This window comes from Plectrocnemia conspersa, unplaced genomic scaffold (assembly GCF_051122295.1).
Source record: "Plectrocnemia conspersa isolate PC_06_02 unplaced genomic scaffold, ASM5112229v1 ptg000004l, whole genome shotgun sequence".
Classification (NCBI taxonomy): Eukaryota; Metazoa; Arthropoda; class Insecta; order Trichoptera; family Polycentropodidae; genus Plectrocnemia; species Plectrocnemia conspersa.
This window is the reverse complement of record NW_028277168.1, coordinates 17,689,186-17,717,010: the sequence shown is the minus strand read 5'-3', so window position 1 is coordinate 17,717,010 and position 27,825 is coordinate 17,689,186. Positions and strand designations below refer to the sequence as shown.

The 27,825-nt window shown below is 31.0% G+C and overlaps 1 protein-coding gene across 4 annotated transcripts in view; it reads left to right on the top strand.

The window, feature by feature from the left end:
- Window positions 1–6,669: 6,669 nt before the first annotated feature.
- sick (sickie) overlaps window positions 6,670–27,825 on the top strand; it is a 151,701-nt gene continuing 130,545 nt past the window's right edge. The window contains exons 1-3 of one of the 4 annotated variants that reach the window (XM_088184236.1): window positions 6,670–6,793; window positions 19,699–19,781; window positions 19,858–19,946. In XM_088184236.1, the coding sequence (XP_088040362.1) occupies window positions 19,730–19,781; window positions 19,858–19,946 (141 nt within the window). In that variant the 5' untranslated portion in view covers window positions 6,670–6,793; window positions 19,699–19,729. Of the gene's footprint in view, window positions 6,808–19,519; window positions 19,782–19,846; window positions 19,947–27,825 lie in introns of all 4 variants that reach the window. The other 3 variants (XM_088184235.1, XM_088184237.1, XM_088184234.1) reach the window with 3 other exon arrangements.

The window sequence follows — 27,825 nt, the reverse complement described above, 5'->3', positions numbered from 1 at the left end:
CTGTGATTAACAGTCGTTTCGAATATATAACATTTTTAGTTAAAGTCTGTTAGAGTAAATGATCATCTTCGGATTTTAATATTTTTTTTTTATATATTCTCAGTTTTTCTGAAAGAGTATATTTTTACGTAAGTTGTTATTTGTTTTATACAGTTTTTATCAATGACATAATTAATTTCATTGCCCGTTGATTGAGAACGCTCCAGTTTCTCAACGAGGTTGCTAAACACAAGGTTTGAGAGTAAGCACCGTAGTCGTCATTGATTACTAGAAATTAGTAATGTGACCGACAGATACCTTTTTATTATAATGGTCTTTCGAGAAAGCTTAGATCAAAAGCGGGCGAGCTTTTTTAAAAACTAATCGCATTATGATCTAACTCCAACTCAAAAATCATCATTTCTGGTGCCGCGTCCGTGTTCGAACATAAACAGCTACCTTTAGCTTATAGGTACTTAAAGAATACATGCTAGTTTTAGAGCAGTGTTTTCTTTATATAGAACGTTCTTTGTAGATGATACACATATTTTTGCGATAGTTTTAGATCATAGCTTTCAATTCTAGATAACTACTAAACCGATTGTTACAAAGCTCACATTATCGTACACTAATGAGTTTTTGCCTTTATTCTATAAAATTATAATGAAAAACAAACTTAGTATGAATATAATTTTAAAGAGCTTGAGACGGTATTTATTAGCTTGTGTTACAAAAGTAGTCCAGAACTTTTTTTTGATTTGCAAGAAACGAATTGTTTAAGTATTTTATTTTAAGCACATATTTTAATGAATGTTATTATTATTCATTTTTAGTTAAAGATTTTCGGAGAAATAGATTTTTTGATAGATGAATTGAGATATTTGAAAACGTACTTTTTAATTTCGTTATAATAATATGGTATAATAGATATGACACAATTAAAAGTAGCTTATAGTACAATCATAAACTTATTATATAATATGTATTTGTATGTAAGTATGTATAGCTATTTATTTAGTGAAATACGTTTTATAAACATATATTTTACTCAGACACGGCGATAAAAGCTGGAACGCCTTTTAAAGCGAAATCCGTCCATTTGAATACTTCGCCTCGCATTTTTAAAAATCTGATATCCGCGAGATCAAAAATGCGTTTACACGTAAATAAAGAAGCAATCCATCAAACAGAAAAAGCGTGCAAGCGCACAAACACGGCGCCCTTATCAAGATTTTCCAAAGTTCGTGGAAAAGCTCGGGGGCGTTTCGGTCCCTCCCGCGCCTTCCTGTCGCTTTCCGTAAATATGTGCATAAGTGATTCGCTCCTTTTCTCCTTAAAAAAGAAAAAACATTTGTCGCGAATTTGGAATCGAAAGACCGCGGGAGGCAATCGGAAGCTATCTCTGCCCGAAAGGGATGTCCGCTCTCGACGGGGGGCTCTAATGTAAATTTGATTGTACTGCTCGAACAAAACCCTGTCACGAAACGTTAATTTTACCAATTCACTCTTTTTCACGTGTGTGTGCGTTCGGTCATGCATAAGTTACCGAATGAAAATATGAAACGCCCCAGGGTTTGGTTGTATTGTTTTCGACACAAAAGCGTTTACATGTTGATTTAACGGTAACGGGGGTGGAACAATTAAATTTATATACGTAAAACGCGGCGTGACTTTATAGCTGTCGGAAAATGGATATTTAAAGAATCAACGAGCTTAAAAGCTCGAGGGCTAATAAAACTCGGTAGTAATTTATAGCTCAAACATACTTTTTATAAACAAAATTCATTATTAAATATTCGATACTGCTATTAAAAACTCTATAAAATTTTTAAAATAATATTATATAGGTTAGTACTATATTAGATAATAAATTGAATTACACAGTATAAAAATGGTTTAATAAAAGTGTTTAATGCAAATGTATTCTACACGATAAAGTTAATTTAATATACATGAAACATATTCAGCATACTTATTTTCTAGATTAAAAAATTTGTTCGGTTGGGAAGTATCTATTAGTTGTTACAATATTATTGTATTAATATTATAATATAAAAGAGACGATGATAGATACATAAAGCTATTGTCTATACAAATCTAAATGTCACATATTTTCAAAAAACATCGTCAGTCATAGCTCAAGGGTAAATTTTGACAGCTTCAATTGGACCTTCTCGTATGCGTGTTTTTTTTTTCTTTCGACAAAGATATTTGTTTCTATCGCACTGGCCGCATACCGCCGCAAACTCGATTAATTATAATCAACCCATCATTTATTCGTATGACAGCCAAGGGGACTATCATCGCCGTTTCCAATGATTTATCTCACCATCCCCGAGCAAACACTCCACCGAGCAGGCATATTGAATCCTCGGTCGATTTACCGAAATATTTGTTTTGGAAAAACTCACTGTTTGCACATATCAATCGAACGACACTTCGGTGGGTCACCCTTCGTGTTTTGTTTGCCCTGGGCGAATCTATTTTTTCATCCATCATCGACACATCAAAGAAAAACCTGTGAGTAATATTGTTAGCAACGAAATGAAAGATCAAATCTTGACAAAAGTAAATATTATCATTATTAGATTTTTTTTATTCTATGTATCTTGAATCGCGATAACACACTCAAATAATTTTGCTTTTTTTTACTGAAAAGTAATAATAATTACTCAGTTTATATATTAATATTCTGATATGATCACATTTTTTTAATATTAACCTTGATAATATATAATATTTATACATAAAATATTTTTAATTATATTATATTATATTTATGAATTTTTAAATAATAAAAAGTGTATTATTGTTATTTTAGTTAAAGTTACTAGTTTTATGATATACATTATTTTATCAGAGTTCTAGATTATAATTATGAATTTTTAAGCATACAAAGTAATATCTGTAAAAAATAGTAGTGGTATCATTTTTAAAAATTACCATGATATTACTAAATATTGTATTATATATTCTATCAAAAAAATCATAAACATAATCCTTAAAATGGCAAAAAAAATATTATACAAATTAAAACTTACGGACTGAATTTATTTTATATAATATTTAATACTTTTTGGCGAGTATTATGAAACTAAAAATTTTGCAGATTTTTTTAAAAATTAAAACGATTATATTTAAAAAAAAAAAAGCTCTTGTTTAAAAAATTACCTAGTGAGTAATTTTACATATAAATCAACTTCTTTTACTTTTGTGGCAAAATCTTGAAATACCGTAGTCACAGATACACGAGATTAGTGGATTAGTGAGGTTTCGAAAAATATTTTTATTTTATTTTCTGGTGTGAAAATGACAGTGTTATTTAATTGTTTATATTTGAAGGCTGTTATGAATTTTTTCAAAGATTAGTAGAGAATGGTGTATTATTTATTATTTTTATAGCTTTGTTTTGAATGACTTGTAAGTTAGAAAAATTAGTATTATTGGTGTTACTGCATACCAAACAGGCAGTTATTAAAATGGGTCTTATTAATTATTTATAGATTAAAATAATATTTTTTTATAGTTACGCGCTTTCTCTATTAAATATTGGTCTAAGGGTCGCAATGGTGGCAAACTCTTTAGAGCAAAGTTCTAAATATGTTTAGTAAATTTAAGTTTGAAGTCCAGGTGTAAGCCCAGGTATTTAACGCTCGTTTTTCATTTTACTTTATTGCCCTCTCTCTCTCTCTTTATTGCCCTCTCTGAGAGAGGTTGTGGCAGAGTTTGCCTAGATTTTTTAAAAATAAATGCTTTTGTTTTGTAAAAAAACCTTTCATCTTTTGCGATTAGGAGTGCAAGTGATTACAAAATGAAACACATAGTGTACTTTCTAGCATTCTATCAATAACAAATTTGCAAATATTTGGTACTTTTTTAATGTTTTTTGCTTTATTCTCTTTGCTCATTCTTTTTATTCATATTTTTATGATTTTTATTTGTTTCATTTTAATATTACAATACTAATAAATAAATATACTTTTTACTTATTTTTATTCTTATTGCGCGGCTTTGCTATATCATATTATGTATAATACATAGTATATTAAAATCCTATAAATGCTAAGCCAAATAAACGATGGAGAGATTCTTATCGTTTTATAAGCGTTGTCAGAATCTTTTTTGGAAGGCATAAAGCTAAGGCTAATTGATAACGAGCACTTATCTAATAGTTTTATCGAAACGTATAATTTGAACGTTCATCTCGATGCTTGAGAGCATCTACGATAGCACTTTAACATCGACCGGCGTCAATTACTCGACTCGTTCGAGCAATCAAACACAATTAAAATTGTCATCCAATGGCCCCTCATTACGAACGTCAATTTATTCGAAGCGATCATACTAAATCGCGATCCACGCCCTCCGGTTCGCTTTATTAATACAATGATAATTTTACTCTTCGTTAATAACCCATCGTTCGCCGCATTATCATGATCTCACCCCTTGTTCACTCGCTCGGAACGCATTATCCGCTTTAATATTGCGCAATTGAATCTATAAGCGAAATTATTAGCTGTGAAATTGAAAAAACGTGTTCGGGGATTGTTCTCAAACTTTGGTTCGAGTTATGGCCGCCGTTTGAGCGACATATTTCAGGCTATTATTGAAACTTTTCGTCTAACAGTCTTAATATAACTCGTTCAGGATGTGCGCCCGTGACGTTCGACATTCGAATCGAAAGCTTTAAAATGTCAAACAACGCCCATAGAAGTCGTTAAACATTAAATACGTTTACTATTAAAATTTATGTGCATATTTGTCGTTTCTTACAAGATAGCGGGCGACGTCCCACGCGACGCGTCAGTGCGCCCTAACAGCGCGAATTATGATTTTTATAAAAAAAAATATTTTATTTGATTTTTCTATTGCAACTTAATTTTTGTTGATACAAATGGAGAGAAGGGAGTTTGTCTGTTTTACAAGGAAATTTACAATACACCTGTAAAAACAAGGGGGAAGTATTCATATGTGTACTGTGTAGCGATTATTCATTTAAAAGCTTATGAAAAGAAAAATAATGCTTAATTTTCAAAGCTTAAAAATTAACGAAGACCGCTTGATTTTTTTTTGCTAAATGCTCAATTATTCGTGCACCGCCTGCTGCACCTCTTCATTGGAATTGATCTTTTTTCTTTCATCGGCTGTGTGGAATCTAATGAGATATTATTTGATTTAATTTGATTGCTTATTAAGATTATCTTGTGCTCCAAAATAATAATTAGCTTTAGCTTTGTATTAGATTTTAATGAGGAAGTAGAGAATCGTCCTGCTTTAGAAGCTTATGGTATACAGAAATAATTTGGGAAGCAGCAAGAAACTCTATGATATTATTAATTTATAATGTGTTCGAATTCCATATGAATCTTAGTATTTTTCAATTTATATCGTGTGTAAGAGATTGGAATTAGTGATTATTATTTATTTCAAATTCCAGTCGATCATCACAAATTAGGTTTTCCTCACTTTTCCTAATATTACGGATGATTTTCGTGATGAATAATAGAAATAAAATTGAGCTGGGTCACGTATAATGACAGGTGGCAATTAATATTAGGTCGCTGCATTAGTATTTCTTTAATTTATATAATAGTTACATGGATCATGGATTATTAAATATGACAAAATCGATCGGCGGGCGAGGCTCCGCCAACCACCGCGCTCCCGTCGTGGTCCATCAAAGAATGAATATTGCCCTCGCCACCGTCACATTAGTCTAGCCAAAATGCCACCTAGTTTGTGGCCAAATTAATTGGCCCCCAGCTCCCACAATAATTAATAAAATAAATGTCACTGTTTTACAATTCAGTCTTATGTTTCACTACTTACTTAGTATTTATTAAATGTGTTTTCTCCATTATAACGCATTGGGGTAATATATTTTATGTTGCAACGAAAGACTTTACTTTAAGTTAAACAATAATAGGTGATGTGGCGACTTTCCTTAACGAACTCTGGTTTCACTAGTTAGTCTGCCTATATTGGCCGAGAAAAGTCTGTGCCAAACTTTAAAACTTTTTAGTCAACTTATACAGTTTCTGGAGTGGCAAAAATACTTTAACAAACATAAATTTTCATGGAATTTGTCAATTCACTGCCCAAAAATATATTCACTTTGGTTCATATCGCAAGTTCAGCTACCATTTTAAGTTACTTTTCCGATGCGTTGCATACTTGATTTATACTGCTAACTTTTATGACAATATATTTTTCTGTTTTCACTTGATTCAAAGTAACATAGACGTTCCTGTAGATGTCAATATTAATATAAAAACTGCTGGTTGTATTAATTTTGACAATCAACTGTTTCATCAGCAGTTGTGATATATCTTGATATAAACATTGTACAATAATATTTATTTATGTTAAACTCTCATTTTCTATTTGAGTTCTTATTGTAAGTAAATAAGCAATTATCTATAAAATTCTTCTTTTCAATTACACAATCTTGGTGTACCAATCATGGGTTTATCATGTCATGTTTTTATGGGAAACGGCAACATTTTCCAGAATTTTTTTATCATGAATATGTTACTGTGACTCATTCATTATTCCAAATAGCCATTTTAGATTGCGCTTGTTTCGCACTGGTCCACTCTGAAACACTCAACCCGCGCACTTACAATGTGCGTATATAAATTTAGACAACAGGTTCGTATCCCACATGTTTATTTACAGTCGCCTGTGTCCAGTCGCGTTTTGACACGCGTTCCGTCGCGACGCGTCCGCCATGTTCTGATCCCAAAAATAAATCGCGGTTTAATTAAACTATTAAAAAAATAAACAATCGATCTAGTGACCATAAATTTAAAGTGTAATTTTCATCAAGTATTTAAAAAAAAATTATAACCACTTCTCTCTTAGGACAGACCTTTCATATTTTATAAAAACATGTTCCATTGAAATTATCTAAATATACATTAAATCGATAAGTGTCTTTATTATTTGTAATATGTAACTAAAGCTAATAGAGTTTCAATGATATATTTAGTGTTATTTTATGATGTTTTATTAAAATTTTAAGTGTATAAATTAAAATAAAATGTCTTTGTGTAATATACTATAATATAATACATATCTATAGATAGCTTTATATGTTTATCGATTTAAAGCTTAATGTCAAACGGGGTAGTCTAAAAAGAAAACGATAAATTTTGTAGGTAGTATCTCGTGAAATATTATTACTAAAGTACATAAAAACAATAAAATAACATTACAATAAATTAAGGCTTTTCCACTTATGTATATTTTGTTATAACCTTCAAAATATGTACCATAAGACTATTTATCTACCTACCCACAATTAATAATGTGTTGCACAAATACAATGTTATAGCTATTCACTAAAGATTGGCTTGTGTTAGCTGATGTATTACCTCGACATCGAGAAAAAAACCGGCTTACAGCAGGTCAGGTCGGAAAGGGCCAGATATCGGTTGGCTCTCAGGGTTGATCTTGAACCGTATCACTCAAATTAACCGATCAGCCATATGTATTTGTCAATGTTTTTGAATATTAACAATTCTAATTTCCAAATTTAAATAAATCTATAAATTCACTCAATACCCAGTTTTCTTAGTATTTTTACAATAAAACTACATTATTGATAAGCAATTAATTATGGTTTTCTATGTTTTTTTTGTTTTAATTTATTCTCAAAGGGTTAACCCTTTTACGCGACGTTATTTGACGACTGCGTAATTGCTTTCTCTTCTGATTGTAAGGCATGAATTAACCATAAGTGGTGAATGCTATTAATTTAACTTTAATCTACTCACGCTCTGATGACATTTCAATGTACATCAACATTTTATATCAAATAATTACCAATGTATTTTAATTTTAGGGTTTTCATAAACATTACAGTTCTATAAAAAAATATATTTTTTTTTCACTACATATCGTTCGTAAACTACATTTCATGATTGTGAGCAAAATAATTTGTCTTCTAAAGATAAAATATCTAATCTGAAGGGGTGAATGGATTATTTATCATCTTTGCTTGAACTCGTCGCGCTTCTGTAATTTTTATAGCATGGTAAATAATATCAATGCGTAATTGCTTTCGTTTCCGAGTTATACATTAACATGTTTTTAGAAGTCTTGTCATTTTTTATGGTTTGATATATGTTTATAGGAGTGGTGAGATAGTTTCCCTCTCGCTCGCTCACGTACCCGTATTTCTCACTCACTTTCGTCACTTGACCCGCGAGCGAGCGAGAGAGAAACTATCTCACCGCACACGTCTGGTTTATATATATTGTTTGCTTCAATTGATTTCTAAAACACATTTTTTTATTTTATTATTATAAATCAGACTATCATGATTTAACACGTTTTCTCAGTGTGTCATGATGGTCATTATATAAACAATAATAAATATGTTGCATAGCACCATTCAACATAATATTTTCTAGCTCCTCATAGTTATCACCGCAAACATCTTTGTGTGTGACAAGCTCATTGAAAAGCTGATTACCCCGTGCAAGAGAAGCGTTTCCAAGCTCTCAATTTAATAAAACATACCACAAAAAATGTGAAACGCTGATATCTGAGAATATTTCTAAAATAATTTATTGTCCAATTTCCGAAAAGTGCTTAAATGCGATTAGCTGAAAAACTATATGATACATAAAATTAGTTTGTCATTTTTTTCTTATATTTCCATTGAGCAGGTAAAAAATATTAATGTATTATTTTAAAATTCATTAAATTTATAAGCATTTTGATGATATTGTTGTATTTTATAAAATCTATCATTTATAAATTCAACTTTTTAAAAAAAAATAGTAAATGTATTAGTTCAATCACGAATAACTTATTGCGTTTTACGCGGATCTGCGTTATTTTTACATAAATAGTCATTAAAAATATTTTTTTAAGAAGCAAAATTATCAATTACATAATACAGGTAAGTAGTTTACTAGAACGGAACCAATATTATTAATTGGTTTGGCTTGCTATCCAATTCATCCATGAAAATGGTTTAAAACATACTTTTTATTTGTACGTAGCTTTATTGGTTCACTAGACATCGGCATTATCTCTTTCGGTTTTTTAGGCCACCCTGTATGTCGTAATTAACTGTTATCAAAATACGCTGTGTTCATATGTGTATTTATATTTAACGATGTCGCCCTCGTTAAATATATAACATAATAGTACCTTTTCGCTTTATCCGCTTTCGTCGTTCTGGCAATGAGCCAATCTCTCTTTCTCTCCAGTCGTACTACGAACCCTACAGTAGTCTTTTTTGACACATCTTCCTCTCGATCGTTTTCGCCATAATTATCATAAATTTAAGATTTTGTTAATCTTCCGTTGGATGTTATGACGCGAACCGTCTCAGGTGTGCGCCCTATTTCTAGAAGCATTTCCGCTTGGGTTTTCCATTTCCGGAAACGACTTATTTGTAAAACAAGCGGATCGAATTGTCGTCGCTAAAAATGGACACAAGCCTCTCCGCGTAGTATATTCGATTCATGATTGCTAAATTTATACGCAAATGTTACGACATCATATGATAAAATACTATGTGAAGAGTATTACAATAAATATTGTTCGATTGTATTTGTAGACCTCAATAGCAAATGTATAAATACGACTCGAGTTTCTCAATTGGTGAATCGTGATCGTGCCGAATCAATATATTTAAAATATTTAAAATATTGCACAGCTAATAAAAATATATATTTAATGCTCTACTTTAGATGAAACCTCATCTTACGTCAGTTAAATGAAAGCTATGTTGATTTAGACTTTTGTAGATGACTATATTGTATACACAAACCGCTGATTTCTTTGAATTTAAATATTAAAATCTCAACACCAGCAATTCCTTTTCTCAGAAAATATTATTGAGCTTTCAACTAACTAACGATGCGTTATTCTTTTGATCGTATTTATAAACTCACGTGTATCTATAAATGGTACAAAATTTTATTTATTAAAGAGTAAACAAATATAAATTCGTGACCGTCCATTTTCGTTGATTATTATGTGATTAAGTCGAATTATGGCTTTAACGATATCAATAACGTTACGACAACGAGCCGAGGACAGTTAAGTTACTTGACCTGAGCCAAAAGACAATGGATTTTGATTCACCAAAAAGGGACTTGTCGTACTTGATGTCCATTATTACATGTTTGATTATGCGTTTTACTATGGTGACCGCTTTGATGTTCAATACATGACTTTAAACGAGTAAATTGATAAGAATCACTTTGTGGGACATATTGTATATAGTTATCAAATAATTGATGCTATAAATCTTTACAGCAATGTAATTTAAAGTAGGTTGAATTCTTAGTTGTATGTCTTAAAATAATTTTGTGACGAAATGATGAGTTGAAAAAACCAGACACCAAGGGACATTAGAGGTGGGATATACTTTTTCTGCGTAAAATCCAGCTCTGAAAAAGTTTTTGTTAAAAGGATTTTTAACTAAAATAATGTGTTTTTAGATACATAAGTATGTGTAACAAATGTAAAAGACATTTAGAATTCTAATGTTTTTATTTTTAACTTTAATTATATATTTAAATATTATACGTATATGTAATATTGTATATATAAAAATATATATAAGCACTATTGAGAAAAAATGTGTTTTTTATTGATAGTAAATTTACATTAATTAAAATATATTTTTACATACTTTAAGCTTTATTACATGGCTTCCCCCCATGATTCAAACTCTTTATTCCTTATAATTAATTATATTTATCATTTTATTACAAATTTATTTTATTACTTGATTATAAACAATATGTTTAGTGGTTTAGTCTCTTGTCTTCGCGTATTAATCAGTCGTCAGCACGTCGCTGTTCAACTTAACTTTTAATTAAAAGTTTAAAATAGCAAATTTGACTTAGAAATAGCAGCTAACATGAAATGTGCAAATGTCACGTAGCTACTGCTTACAGTCTGAAAGAAAATATTGTGACAGACAGATAAGACACATGTGTTTTCTGTTTTATAGTATAGATTTTGTCTGATTTTATACATTATTTTATAATCTTTAAAGTTAATTTTAGCATAGTTTTGTTTATATAATACAAAAATGTTTTTGAGCAGAAACATAAATATTTAACATTAATAATTATTTTAAATTTAAAATATGTATTATGAACAAATTGTATTAATAATACGTATTTTATATATAATTATCAGATTTATATTTTAATATAATATTATTAGATCTATATTTAATATTACTTACTGATTTCAAATTTGTTTTAAGAAACACTTTTTTGTAATAAAATAATTTTATTTAGATTTTTATAATTAGTTAAAATATGACACAAGAAAAAAAGTGTGTTGTCTCTCTTCTTTGGTCGATGGCCCAAAATCAACTGTTTGGCTTGGCTCAAAACTGTTCTTATCCCTGGCGCCTGATAAAAAGAAGATTTTTTTAGAAACACCTAGTAACGTGTGATAAACAATGATTTATATAGTTTTAATCGTGATTTCTTATATTTTTCAAAAAGCAGTTTTAAAATGATTCTGATATTTTTATTTACAAAATCGTGCTACAGGTGACGCTTATCAATATTTCGTTAGAAGTATAATGCAAAACAATATATCTTAGCTTTCCAGCAAAAAATATTTTATTTTAAAAATTTATGGTCTGAAAATACTATTAAATTTTTTAATTTTAATAAATTAAATGCCCAAAAATATTATTATTTGAAATTTATCCGAAATATAACATATTGCAAGAATTGAGAAATGTGTTCAATTGATACGTACGTACACTACAGGTGTTTCCATTGCGGGATCAACTCTGGATTTTGTAATCCAGAACCAGTAGATGCGAATAGAGAAGCAGCGGCTTCTAGGACTTTTGCTGGTCTGAAGTTAAGTAGGCCATGTCATGGTTATAGTTCAAATTGGAGAGCTCTCATAGTTCAAAAGCTCTACTTGACTTTAATGGAGTTCTCAGATTCAGTGATTCATAGTTTACCGCGTTTCCGTATTTATCATATATCCATAGTCATCTCCATTGTAGATTTTATTTTCCGCCCCTTTTCTGAGGGACGAGCAATTACAGAAGGGTGGCAAATTTTTTTGAATAAATTGAGCAGATTTGGAACGAACGCTTTTTTCCAAGGCAACAGATATTTTAATCATTTTTGATTTATGAAGGATACCTTGTGACATAAACTGTTAAAATGTTTCTCACGGTGGTGTCGCATTTTAACGAAAAAATCCAGTTTTTTATTATACAGTTGAAACGCTTTATCACAAGTCAAGCTGATATTTTTTAAGATTAATTAGCATTAGTTAGTCCCTCCAATTGTGAATAGAAAAGTGGTTTAATTAAGAAACCCGACAATATATGTATACAAATAATCCAATTAAAAAAATATTTTGTTAACTGTATTTTATTCGCAATACATATAACCGTTTTAATTATATTACGGTAAAAATAAGTATTGAAATATTTTTTTTATTACAACCAAACAATAAAATATCAATATATCAGGATTTAACACGAACGTTCAAGATTTATATTACATTTTCAGCATTCGTACTATGCGCAGTGGCGTAGAGATATAAATTACTAATCCGTCTATATATATTACACTAGTAATATATTGTAGATTTCAAAATATTTATGCTACTCCCAGTTACATTTAAATATATATTTTAGAATAAAAAGCATCTCAATGACAATATGCATTTATATAATATATCAAAGAATGCCATGTACGACATATAGGCTTGTCATGTTAAATTTAATCAAGCCAATCGGTTTTAGGGGTATGAGCTGTGAAATTTCTATTATGACCGGTAGTCAACAACCGTGGGGACCATATTAATTGATTTCCATGATGCTTAGTCATCATTATTTATTGAAAGCAACGTTTGAGAAACGAGTCTGTGGGTAAAAATGCAACCGGGGACGGTCCCGTGTACTATCAAAATTTGGGCGTTTCAATTTATATTCATTACTCTCTTAACGGACCTTTCAGCTTTCTCGTTCATTATTCATATCTCGTTTAAAAATTTATACCCATACACATGCCGAAGGCTTTTTTTTACAAAACCATATACGGAGATGTGTACAGTGCGTATGTAAATTATTATTGTCTTGTAACATCGTGTGTGTTTTCTATGAGTCTCGCCAATTGAACGAATCAATTTCAATCAAAAGTTAACGGATATTATTAGAGAATTTGCAAGATTTTGATTGGATTTTTATATGTGGGCGAGTCATACTGCACGTGTAGATAATCATAATTACTCAACGTTTATGATTCATTAACGTGAGATTTAGATCACGTAGGATAGATAAGTGGTTAAACACCTATTGAGTCGAACGACTCAGGTGTGGTGTCGCAACGACTTGCATACAATGGATATTATAGTTGTGCATCAGGTAGGCGGTACACTTTTAATGGTGTCATTCCAGACGTGGGATTCGAATTAACCGAATCGTAAGTTTTTATCTACACAAGTGAAAGGAAGGGGTCATGTACATAAAAGCTAGATGTGACAATTTATGAAGACGTGTCAAGGGTCCTGTTGCGATGCTACGCCTTTGCAATTAATCAAAGTGCTATAAATATTAAGTGTTGCAATGCTATAAATAAGACTTGGGTTATGCAATAATTTCGAGAGGCGCCTCTGACCTCACAGAGGTCTCGCCTGTCAAAATGAGACTCTCGTTTCAATTATAAATGTGACTGTATAATTTGCGAATTACTTAGCTTCTGTGATACAAACAGATTATTCGAATTGAGTTGAAATTGAACACTGACATATTTATATAAATAATAAATGTAATTTTGTATGCATATATTTCCTTTTTTAGTAAAAATAACACACATTTGGTTTTTACGGCAAAAAAATATAATAAAACTAATTATATGTGTTCTGATATGATATATGATACAAGCGTTTTAACCCATCCGTGCCGGTGGGGGATTCGCATACCCCAACTTTTTATTATTTCTTGAATAGCTCGTTTGATATTAATACTATAAATTTGAAACTTCGTGTATTTGTGAAAAATATGTCAAGAATTAGATTTCCATAATAATAATTGCATTTTTTTAATTATAAATACAGCAAAAGAATATAAAACTACGATTATCCATCAGATTTGCGTTCATGTGCACTGGAATGCGCGCGTGAAGACGAACGGAGCGGAGTATTTCCCCCACTCCACGGCCCAGACAACAGTGCTGCTCGAAAAAACAGTATAAGTTGAGCTGTTTCGGCGCACGCTTGATTTTTTCTCCCGCAAATAATAAATATTTTGTCATCTTTGAGTATTACTTAATTCTTTGTGAGTGTATTCGAGTGTGTTGTTTGTTCTTTGTAAGTATAAATATTATTTTATATAATTCGCAAGAGAATGGATAATTAAGTTGTGATATTTTTTCACCACGTGTAGGATTTTATCATAATCGCTTGAAAATGGCAGAAAAATTTGTCCCTGATGCGGAGTTACTTCGAATTTTAGAAGACTCTGATGAAAGTGATTACGAATATGATAGTGATATTGCTTTTGAGGAAGGATGTAACATGACTGACGAAGAAGATTTAGTAGAACGCGATAACAACAGCGACACTGACACGGAAGAAAGCGATGAAGACCATAACAATGCAAACACCGAAACCCAAGAACTCGACGATGGATTGATATACGTTTCAAAATCGGGATTTTCTTGGAAATCCAACCCGCCTAGACAGTCGAGAACCCGTTTAGCGAACATTATCAACTTTAAATCTGGCCTAACTGACTCGGGTAGAAATTTCACGTCTATAAAAGATGTATTTTTTCTTTTTTTAACGGAAGAAATAGTTACTCGAATTTGTAGTGAAACAAATAAACAAATAGATCGAGATAATAACGAACATATTAGAAAAAAGTGTATTTCTCCAATTAGTGTTGTCGAAATAAATTCATTTGTAGGTATATTACTTTCTTCAGGAAGACTCAATGGCCGCAAAATTCAATTTAAGCAATTGTGGACAACAAATGAATTGTTTAGACAGTATTTTTATTCGGCTGCAATGTCAAGAGATAGATTTTCAGAAATTTTTAGTGTTCTCAGATTTGACGACCGATTGACAAGATCAGAAAGAATGAATGCTAGTGGAGATAAAATGGAAGCATTCAATTTCGTTTTCAACAAGTTTGTAGATGCATGCAAACAAAATTATATTCCTGGTACTCACATTACAGTTGACGAAAGATTGGCAGTGTATCGAGGAAATTGTAAATTTCGTGTTTATATGAAGAGCAAACCAGGCCATTACGGAATCAAAATATGGGCAGCGGCAGACTCTGAAAGTGCATACACTTTGAATTTGCAGGTATACACTGGTATGCTAAACAAGAAGAGAGAAGTGAATCAAGGAGAACGAATTGTGATGGACCTTCTACAGCCATACTTTGGATCAGGACGAGGCGTAACAACAGATAGTTTTTTTACGTCTATACCATTAGCTAAAAAGCTATTAGAAAAAAAAATAACTATTACTGGTACACTCAGATCCAACAAGAGGGAAATTCCTCCAGAATTTCTTCGGTCTAAAGCTAGAGAAGAGTATTCCAGCCTCTTCGGTTTTACTGAAAATATGACCCTAGTGTCATATGTACCAAAAAAAAGAAGATCTGTTGCTCTTTTGAGCACAGAATTTATTGACGATAAATTGGCAGCAGATGACGTAAAAAAGAAGCCGGAGATTATTCTACATTATAATCATACGAAGGGTTCTGTCGATACCACTGATAAAATGACAAGGCAATATTCTTGCGTAAGACCAACGAAAAGGTGGCCTTTCAGATTATTCATGGAGCTGATAGACATATCAGCTCTGAATGCATATATTTTATGGATAACTAAGTTTCCGGATTGGAAAAAATCTGATAGAAGTCGCAGAAAACTTTTCATTGAGGAGCTTGCCATCCAGTTGGTATCGGCAAATGTAGATATCAGAAAGAACCAACGCAATAATTTTAAGAAAACGGAACGTGCTGCATTTGATGTTTTTAATAAACAGAAAAGTTTCGAAATCGAAACTGATGCTAACGAAGAATCACCAAAGACGCCGATTTCTCGAAAACGTCCTCGGTGTTATTTTTGTCCGCGTAATGAGGATAAAAAGACACGTACACAGTGTTCTTCGTGTCAAAAGCCAATATGTTCATCACATAGAATAGAAAAAATAGTTTGTAAGGAATGTAATAATTAATTATGGTTAGTTGTGTATATATATAGATTTATTTTATTATGTAGCTAAGTAAGAATATTTTCCATGTGATGTCATTGATCCATAACTTGCTATATGTATTTTGTGTTGTAAATAAATTTATAAATTGTTTTTAATTTAAATTTTTTATTTGAATTTTGTTCGTCTTTATTTGAATTTCACATATTCATTTTTTTAATATATACCTATATTATTTTAATAAATAGAATTTATTGAAACCTAAAAATAATTATTGAACTTCGATTTTAGTATATCCTGTAAATATATTTTTACGTATTATTATATGTAATAATTATATATAATAATTATATATCTTAAATAAAAATTAATTATATTCATTATATGAGTGTAATTTTTGTGCCATACTGTAGCAGAGCCGATGCAAAAATACCACCACCAGTGCGCGATGCGCTTTTGAAGCGGCTGGACCTGCGTTACTTTTCGTCTTATTTATTCGTGATTATTATTGATAAATATCAACAAAATGACGAAATTTATGACAAATGGTTATATGTATAATGATATGAATGCATTATAAAACAAATCTATTAGGAATTTAGCGTATATTTGGATTAAATTACTTTGGGACCAAAATGACCCCCATCGTCTCGCGTGTTTCGTTCCTTGACACCGTGACGTATGGGTTAATCTCATATACCTGATAACTGATTCAGAATAACCTACTTAACTCTTAATAACTACAGACAAATATTACTCCTAATTTCAAATAAATTATAAATATGTATATTTTTATATTAAAAAATTATATAATATTTAACAAAAAAATTGTAGCAAAAGTAGGATTTATATGTTACGTTATAAGTTGTTATTATCTGAATTATTTTTTACATATATGCTCTTGTTTATTAGATATCAGTGGTTTAACTGCTTCACATTATACATTTGATTTTTTTAGTAGAAGTAGTTTTGTAGTAATAAAAATAATTTTGGAGTCTAATAAGTGGTTTGCTTAATAATGAATTTTAGTATCTTGTTATATATATTGGCGGTTCTCGATGAATCCCACCAAGGCCATCAATTCTATGTTGTTTTGGATCCATCGCGGAAGTGAGGTCTTCTAGCAAAAGTCTCAGTTTTCCAGCTTCCAGGTTTATTTGATGAATACGTCATAAAATAATTATAATTTATACGTGATATTTACGACTATAACAATATAATATATATTACAATCTTAACGATCAAAACAATTTGAGGTACATTAAAAAATTATATTGACAAAAATACTTATCATTAATACATACGAAAACAAAAAACACAGTGCGAAGACGGGATGGGGTACAAATTAACCCAATTTAAACCATGTTTCTGATGACTTATTATTCTTTCTGTGTCACCTAGCAAGGATAATGTGTTCCGATAAACCCAAATTTAGAATATTTTGGCGATTTATTAAAATTTTCTCTGATGAGTCACCTCTTATCTCACCACGCTATTGTGATATTTTTGTTCGTGTGATAGTATGCAGACTAAATGGAGTACAAATTAACCCAATTCCAAACAATATATTTAATATTTTTTGATAAATATTCATCCTCACTTTAGATACATTCACATTTCATTAAAATAATAGTAACCTAATTGCGAGTTGATGTATTTTTCATAATATTATTTAAAACAATTATATGGACTACTAAAATTGTATGAAAATAAACACCATTTGCAGGCGAAACGGGATACAAATTAATCTAATTCTGAAATCTGCATTAACAAAATATATAAGTTCGAATAATGTTCTTAATCATATTTTTAACTTTAAAAAAACATTCATTCTCATTTTAATGAATTTACATTTATTTGTAGCTTGGTAATGTACAAAACCGCAAATCTTAATTTAGAATGAACGCGACCATAGGAATAATAATAACTCATTCGGGCGTTAATCATATTATATGCGATGTTTATGAAGATTATTAAAATTGTCAATTATAAATTAATAACATTTAACAAAATATTTGATTAATTTGCACCCCGTTTAGGAACGGTAAGGTTCATGCACTCTGGTGACACGGCATCTAGGGCTTCTCTGGAGCGGGTAGTTGCAATGGCGCAGGCTCTCTGTGAACAGGCAGGTCCTCTAGGGGCGCTTGTATTCGCAGAGCAGCTCTATGGGCTGTAGTATTTTAAGGTGCCGATGCGGACTCCGTGTTGCACCTTCTACATCTTTCTCCAAAGACGATTAAGATGTTACTACCGGAAAAAAGTGTACCGAAAACTTAATTACTTATTAAAATGTCCATTAATTAGTCACCCCTTATCTCGCCACACCATTTTTATTTCATTTTTATTACTATTTATTTGCAAAATATTTTATAGTTATACTATATTTTGTCATTTTGTAGCCAGAAAAGTTTTCAAAAAAATGTTATAGACAATATTTCGCTGGAATTAAAACTCATACTGAAAATTCTAATGTATACGTTATTAAATTATTATTAGTCATGTCATGTCATATAGTTTTTCGTTATTGTCAATTTTTCATTGAAACTGTTTCTTTTTTCTTTTAATAACATCGATTTTAGCAACAAAAAAATAAAGAAAGCAAGTAATTAGCGTATATTTTATTTATAAATTAGATAATTAAAATTTCGTGGCAAAAATATAATAAGGCTTAAAACGATTCCCACAAAGTCGTGAAAAATAAATCTACCTAAAAAAATCATATATATTAGTTTTAAATATATTTTACATTAATATATTATTTTTATTATTATTAACATTATTTACATCCTTCTATTATTTACATTATCTAGAAAAAATATAACAAATTAATATGTAGGAAAATAGCGAAATTGAATTACATTATCAAAATTTATATTCATTTATGTGAAAGCTCAAGTTTCAATAAGAATAGCTAGTTTAAATCGAGTTGAATCTTATAAGGATTTACAATGACTGAAAAATATACATATGTATATGAAGATGGCTTAACAAATATTAGTTTTTTACAAATTAAAACAAGTAAAAAACCATCAATTTTTGCCTTTAATGGGAGGAGTATTGTCTCTAGCGATTGATACTATAATTGCTTTGGAGTGATGCTCACATTTTATTATCTTTGGTTTATTTGTATTATTCCTGTATTAACTGTTACTGTAGGAATTACAATAGGTGCCTTTGTTATATTTTAACTATTCTCAAGAACATAGTTTTAATATTTACTAATAGATCAAAATATGAATGAGAGACACATAACACTTACGAGGAAAACCCAAAACTAATAATAGTGTATTTTTACATCTGTGGCAAAAAAGTGTGAAGTTGTTAAAAAGTTTTTTTATGTTAATAGGCAATACAATAAATTACATGTTTACCAATCACGAGGCGGATGTGATAAATATGTTTTAAACGCTACAAAACTTTATAAAAACACATCAATTTCCCGAACCAAACACGATTTCCCAATATTAATTCTCCGAAGGGTCTGTCCTCGACGTCCTTTAACGGACTAAACGGTAATTTGTGCAGTTTTCTCGGTCAATGGTGCGCGTAATCGACCATGTTGGATGCAGTGCCGTTAAAAATGCGCCCAAAGGTGCCACCGGCACCAGGTGAGGTCGGCTAAACCGGTGAACCGTGAACGGAACAATGAACACCGCCGACTGATCGAACCTAGGGACTTTTCAGGGATCCACATGTTCCCGGCGTGCTTAAGACCGCAGACCACCGCCGGGTCTTCGGACGATGTCAGCGTGCAGACGGCTTCGATTATACAGGTTAATCATGTGTTAAGTGTATAACAGTTAACCCTAATAAATCCCAAAGCCGTGACGTTAATCCTGCGCCGATTGTGATTTATTGGGTATTGCCTACCTGAATTATCATAATAAAAAATAAGGATCGTCCTGGCATATGTATTATTAGGCTATATTATTAAACTAACGTGTGTTCTATTGATAAATCGTTTTTTAACAATTTAAAAAATGAAAAATATTATAGAGACAAAAAAATTACATATTATCATAATATTACAATAATTAAAAAAATACTTTAAAAAAATGTCATCTAAATAGTGTTCATTAACGACATGACAATTTGGCTTTGAAATGGACTTTTTTGTAATTATCTATAGTTAATGTTAAATATCTATTTAATTGATTCACGATTGTTTGATAACTTTTTATTATTATTTAGACATTCTTTAAGCAATATCCAGAAATGAAACTAACAAATATTCTAACAGTGCTGATACATATTTGAATAATACATTCACATACATATATACATACAGTGTCCCTTTCTTTTCGCGCTGGACAAAAGCGCCCCGACATAATCGCACAGCGTCATATGCGCGGCTAACATTTACGCGCCGACATAATCGCGCGATTTAATTTGCGCGAATTAAAATATATATATAATTCAAACAATAAAAAACAAATTTGTATCAAAATAAATATAAACTATATATATGTATACGGTGTACTTACTGTCGATTTGAGAGCTAATGATGGAGAGGTGTCCAACGGAATCCTAACTAGTATGTACTTGCTACTCATTCGTTTAAAATATTTGCAAATCAGACTAATATATTATATGATTTTAGTTAGCTTAAGAAAATCTCTTAAGATTTTATAATGGCAGTACGAATTTTTCTATAAGATTTTATTGCATCTTTCTATTTGAATCCCCATTGATCGATGTATTCAGATTATGTATCAAGAGAAGTGAGTGTCATATTGTGATTAATGCTATTGCTAATTTATTCTTCTCCATTTACATTCTCATTTTCTTTCTCTTCTGGTTGACTAATTTCTGAAACGACATCTGCATCACTCGTGGGTCACACAAATCGTATTCTAACCACTTCTTAATGTTTTATTCATCGACATTTTCAGCCTTGTACTTTTTTATATATTAGTTCACATGTTTTACTTATCCGTTCATACATTTATGCGCCGACATAATCGCGCGGTGTCATTTTAATTTTAATTTAACATATAAAAATTACCATATACTGTATCTAAACAACGAGAATATGCAGTTTTTTGGTCTTATGGACGTTTATGTTGCCCTAACTAATACTTATTTCAACATATGTAAATTCCATAAAAATAATTTTATGATGGTTGAATTTAATTTGTAGTGTTGAGTTTGATTTCGAAAATGAATTTGTTCTGAAAAATGTTTAATTTAATATTTATTATTATTCCAGAATATCGACCTGGATTTTAGAATCAACGATTTTTTACGGCTTTTGAAAGAGACAAGAGGTTAGTGACCATAGAACGACACGGACGAAAACCGTGTTGTTGGTCTACTAATGCCTTAATTTCTAATATAAATTACAACAAATAGATAAATAATAAATTAATTAGGATATATCGTAGTCAAGTTTTAAATAATTATTATTTTATTTTACTTGCGATTAACATGAATCTAAGTGCTAATTATATTTATTATAGTAATAAATTATTTTATTTGCCTTGTTTCAAAATTTCTCTAAAACAAACACGAATTTATGATTACATACATAAAAACCCTTATTAATATGTTGGTTTTTGGCATGTTGACGAAACACATAGAAACCTTTCATGTGGCGTTAATTTTACGAGTAGTTAAACTTTTAATTATCGCGCTCCCCGATCTTAATCCACAAACGGATTTATCGATTCGTTAAAAGGCATTCCGACGTTAATGGGTTAATATCAAAGTGTTTACACGAGCTTTAATCTTCGTCAGAGTTGAAAGCTTTGTCATGTTCGACGAATGTGACTGTTTGCAGTGCGGCTCGCGGGCAAAAATGGTAAATGGCGTGTAAGTGGATTGCATTTCCCTTCGATGTGCTTCGAATGCGATTTGAGTAATAGTACAAGTATAATGCGTTTAAAATATTTGTCAACAAATTTACTATGTGGCGAGAGTGAGATTATTACCCTCGAGCAAATTTAGACTTGACGAGCTTTTTATTTACTTATAATTCAATTTTAACGTCATTTTTTAAATGTACATAAAAAACATTATTTTGACTACTCCTACAAAATATTCTAATACTACATAGTGAAAATTATGTGTTTGTAAAGATCAATACTAAGTTTATACCTAGCAAGCAATTAACATAAAAACTTTTTAATCATTTTATTTGCGAGAATTTTGTGAGACAGATAAACAAAAAGAAAAACAAACTTTGAGAAATAATGTATAGCTTTTCTTCAAAGTTTCTTTGTAAGTCCAATTCAAGTTAATCGTAGCCGTGCATCAAATTCTTCTTAAATCTAAATTAAAGCAAGGACATTAATAACATGCATTACTCACCGTCTCTCTTTTAAACAATTGCAAAATTCTCAAAGACGTTCCTCGCCTACATAATTCGCCGAATTGGATCATCGTGTCACGAGCAAAATCGTTATACTCCATGTTCGCTCCATCAGATCTGACTATTGAACTCTTAATCGTAATAATATGGCATGTGCACTCCATCAAATAGTAGACATGTGTTATTTTTCTCGGAAGAATCGAATCCCGATGCTTGGGAAACCACTCCACACTTATAGTGCGAGCATTATGAATCACTATCTATATTCGGCTCGGTCCTGTTCGATTAGAACTCTTCAATTAAACTCGTCTGCAGAGCGTGATTCAGCATGGAAACTATTAATAAGAGCGAGTGTTCCAGGTACTCTTGGCCTTCGTGTGTCACAATACTAGAGTAATTGGTTAATATGTACCTAGTTAATTATGACATAAGACATAATTAACTAGGTTAATTATGTCTTATGTCATGATTTCAATAAACGGACTGTCAGAGACGAGGCACTTGGACATTGGTTACATTGTCGATTTTGACAGCTCCAATTCTTGATGAGACTGGTTACCGATTTCTCACGTCTACAGAATTGCTATGGTTTGATTATTATATAAAAACTAATAATGTTCCTTCCATTTTACCCATTATCCATTATTTTAAATTTATATTCAAATGATATTTCAAGTAAGGAATAGTATGATTTTATTCTTAATGATAAATGATGAAGTTAAAATTATGTTCTCACCGGGTTTTCGTGTGATTCACTCTGTATGATTCCCATTTTGTAGCTTTTCTGGCACCAAATCAATAACAATATTTGGGGAAAATCATTGCCTGGTATATATTTAATAAACTTTATTTTATTTTTTAAATATAAATATAATACTGACTCTACATTTATTTATAAAATAATATATTATTCTATATACATACATTGTTGTATTTAATGAAATTAGACTGTTTTATTATATAGGTACATATATATCTACTATTAATACTCAACTAAATTATTTTATTATATTAAAATATGTGTTGATATCTATAAACAGTAAAAATTTAGCTAAGCATAAAATAGTTAAAAAGCATTTAATTTTGGATTGACCTTAAATATCTTCAGATTGCCCATTTATTTAATTTTAAATGGCACATATTTTCCGAGAACCTATTTTTTTCAATAAGCATTTCATATATGTAGTTATTAGTCAATAAAATCGATTTTGTGCCTTGGTTATTTTTAAAAACTTTCCAGTTCTTTCTTATTCATAAATATCATTTCTTAAGCTTAAAATTCAATACACGATATTACATGCTCATAACTTAGTTGAGATTAAAAACCAGAAACACTGACTTTTTATTGAATTTTTAATGATATAGTAAATTGTTTAATGATGCAGCTTTTTTATAGTGGGCTTTAATGTTAGAATTATCAACAATTTTATATTATATGGTTCCCATTAATAAAAACGTTCATAAAAGTTGTTAAGAATATTAAGGGCAATATAAGTCAAACATACTCGTAAACGTATGAACGTTTACAAGTATGTTTGATTTATATTTACTTATATACCTGTATGAATAAGCGTTAGAAATATTATTTTATTATATTAATATTCTTAAATTTAAATAATTTATTTGATTAAACCATATATCACAAGATGAAAGATTAATTTTTGAATATAATTATAAATCGGAGCATTCCAAGCCTTCTAAAATCTTAGAAATTGTTAATATATACACGAGCTTTTTGTGACAAATTCTTGGACAATCATTATTGATTTCAGTGGTGCTGGAATCTCGGTCTTATAAGTATACTACGACTAAAAAATTGAGTAAAACATGCTAGGGTCTTTTGTGGGTTTTGCTACCTGCTAAGGGTTTTGACTCAATGCTATTTTTTGTATGTTGAACTCAAAATAACGCATTCTTGTATTGCCACGACAACAGTATATACCCGTTTTAAATACGCTAATTGCGCTTGAAATGAAATTTTAGGATCATATCGCTAATCCATTGTCTATAAACTAATTTTCTGGCTGTACGTTCAAATGCACGCGGTTAGGAAAAAAAAATTCGGCATGATAATTTCATAATTTTTTTTTCCAATATTATTTTAAAACATAATAATCGATTTAATAATTCAAAATTACCAATAAATAAGCAAAACTTTAATATGATTTAAAATTATCATAAAGTGAATATTTATCTCACCTTTTTTTATCGATATTATAGAAAAATGAAACAGTCTAAAATATATTACTGCTTTATTTTCGTTTCGTTATTTTTTCATTTATTGAAATATGAATTTTATTTATTCAAATTATGTTAATAATACCAACATGGCCATGATGCAAGATTATAGAATTAGTTTGTTCAATAATGATTCAATCAAACAAATTGGAAGGCTTGGAAGACTCTCTAAAAGCTTATTAAAAAATTAAATAATCATGCTCTACAGTTAAACTATTTCTGATGAATATGATAAAATGACATTGAAGGATGGTTTAATTAATATATGTGAAAAATTAGACGTTGATATATATTAAAAAAATAATAACTTGATAATTGATTATCGATCCAATTATGATTATTATTCTAATATTGCCTTAAATAATAAAATTGAATCAACAATAATATTATTTAACGAGATTCGAAGAGAAAAATAGTCTACGATTATTAATGTTTACGATTTCGACCGTAATTACGATAGGGCCGCGTATTATAGATGAACAGTAATAATATTAAGATTAAGAACAACCACAACTTCCACATTGAAAGTAGGACAGTTGGCACACCATTTGCAAATATAGCCAATTGTTCAACCATATATTATGTTTCTATTGTCAGACACTGATTCTCGGAAACCTTCCATGTAAGTTGTTGGTGGTATACGTATGCACATAAACATATACATAAAATATAATAATATGCACATCGTGCCAACCCGCGGGCCGTTATTACGCTTAACAATCGTAATAAACCTGGATTCGGATTCGCTCCGCTGTTTTGAAGATCGCCGCCTGGCGCTTATAAGTCAATTTGCAATTTTCTCGACGCGACTTCCTGAAAGTTTTAACGCCTATCTCGTGCAATTTCGACGCGTTTATCGTCCCCTTGCTGACACATTCGCGGAATTGCAAACACTGCTCTCGATTCGACCGGTGTTGCCAGTTGTTTAAAACAATGGTCGAGATTCCAGGAAGGGAATTGTCGAGCACTTGATGGCGTCAAAGCTCGAAAGACAAATCGCCAGTGGTTGGTTTTACAATCTAAGGCGTTAAAATGAGGTAAATGGGTGGTAAATCACTGTGTGTAAATAAAAGCTCAGAGTCATGTTTGCACGCCAAAGTGTCGTTATTGGTGCAAAATTTATAGGGGTATTTTAAAAGTGGTATATCTGCAAGCACTATTATGATTTATTGCGGATTAAAACAGGGTTTCTAAAATGACTATCTATTTTGTAAAATAATTTGAGTCAAAGTAGTAGCTTAAAATGGCCGCCGCGGCAAACTTTTTTGATTAATCAAGGGATGAAAATTAACGATGAACAAAAGTTCAGTGTTGTGATGCATCACTTTAGAAATTGTACAAATGAACTATTAAGTGCCAAAATGAGCTCTGTAGCAAAACAAAATCAACACAACAATGACTATACTAACTCTTTTTAGAAAAAATTGAAAGTAAAACATGACCAGATGCAACACTATTACTAGTGTAGATCGAAAGGTCTCGTTTTACATTTTAAACAATTAAATATTTGCACTTATAGTGTCTTGAATATTCATCATACTCGTCAGATCTCATTCCTAATATTGTATACACCTTTGAACTACTGAAATATTATAAAAGTTCATACGAACTTCGACGAAGACGAGAGTGACTCATATCGCACAAGCGGCCGCTTCTCTCTTCACATCCTCTAGTCCTGCTCAAGGTTCAGAATCCAGTGTTTAACTCGCTCCGGAGACGCTTGGATATAAAAATATGAATTCGGATACAATTTTATTTCATTTTAATTTTATAGATAGGGATTGAAAAAAAATGTATACATTCAGATTAAGGTAGAATGCCTAATTTTTAACGTTTTATATGAGCAAAATAGAACAGCGATACGAAACAGTAACTGATACATGAAAGACCTGTGCTCGAATCCCATATGTTCTGGAGATCGTAATTAGTGATTTATATATAATTCTTTTTCTGATCGATCATCACAGATTTGGTTTTCCTAAATTGTCTTAATCTCACGGATGAATATAGTGATGAATATTTTAAATAAAATCGGGCTAGGTCGTGCACAGTAAAATTTATTGATAATAATAAGTTAGAAGTACCTGAAAATTTAATCAATAAAATGTAGATAGAATTTTTTTAGTATTTTCGATTTTTTTCTATATATTTTGATCGATTTATATAACATTATTTCACCTTCCTAATTATTCGCTAATGTCCATTTCGTAATAATTTTCTGGTTTAGAAATTTTAGGGGGCGTAGCCCTAGGGGTGGTAGACCTCGCGGTCAATGAGACTCTTCGGTGAATCCTATTAGATTGTTTATTAAGTTATAATTACAATTTTGACAATGGACGATTACGGCGTGACGTTTCTCGCAATAAAGGTGTGCAGGTGATGATGTCTCAGGGTTCTGTGGCTGCGTGCGGCGAGTGTCAGGTGTGATCTTCAGGTCTGTCGGTGAGGGCGCGTGTCTGGTTCCTCCTGATGGCTGCTGGTAGATCTTGACTTTCTGGTTGTCTGTGTAGCTGGCTCTACTGTCTGGTGATGTCTCTTGTCTCGTGTCTCAGCCGTCTCGTATCTCGGACCGTCTGCCTTAGGCCGTCTGCCCTCTCCTGGTCGGAGTCCGGGCTTATATCCTTTAAGGCGATGCACGCTAGCTGGCCAATCACGATTGTGCATCGATCTCCTCGCCAATCGCTGCAGTGGCTTCTTTGTTTTTGCAAGTTTTTTGCTTGGCTCCAGACTTTTGAATTCTTCGGAAAGGGTTTGCATTGTGGTGATTGATTGCGTCCGTACCGATTTATCACAAATTTTTGTGTTGTGTGGTCAAAAGAAATCCCTCTTGTGCCATGATGTTTGTCTCATTGTTAATGAATGAACGTTTTTGGTCACGGTCATTAATAATGAGACAATCGGCCTTCTAAATGTGCCTATATGTGTGGTCGCCACAAAATAAAACAATAAAAAAGATCGATTTCACTTATGAAAGAAACAAGTGGTAGTCGAAAATAACCAAGTCCAATAACTATAGGGGCTGCAATAAAACTTCACAGCAGAGGTTTTAGATTTAATCCCGAATTAATATATCAGTGTGTTGAAAAATATTTTTTGTATAACTC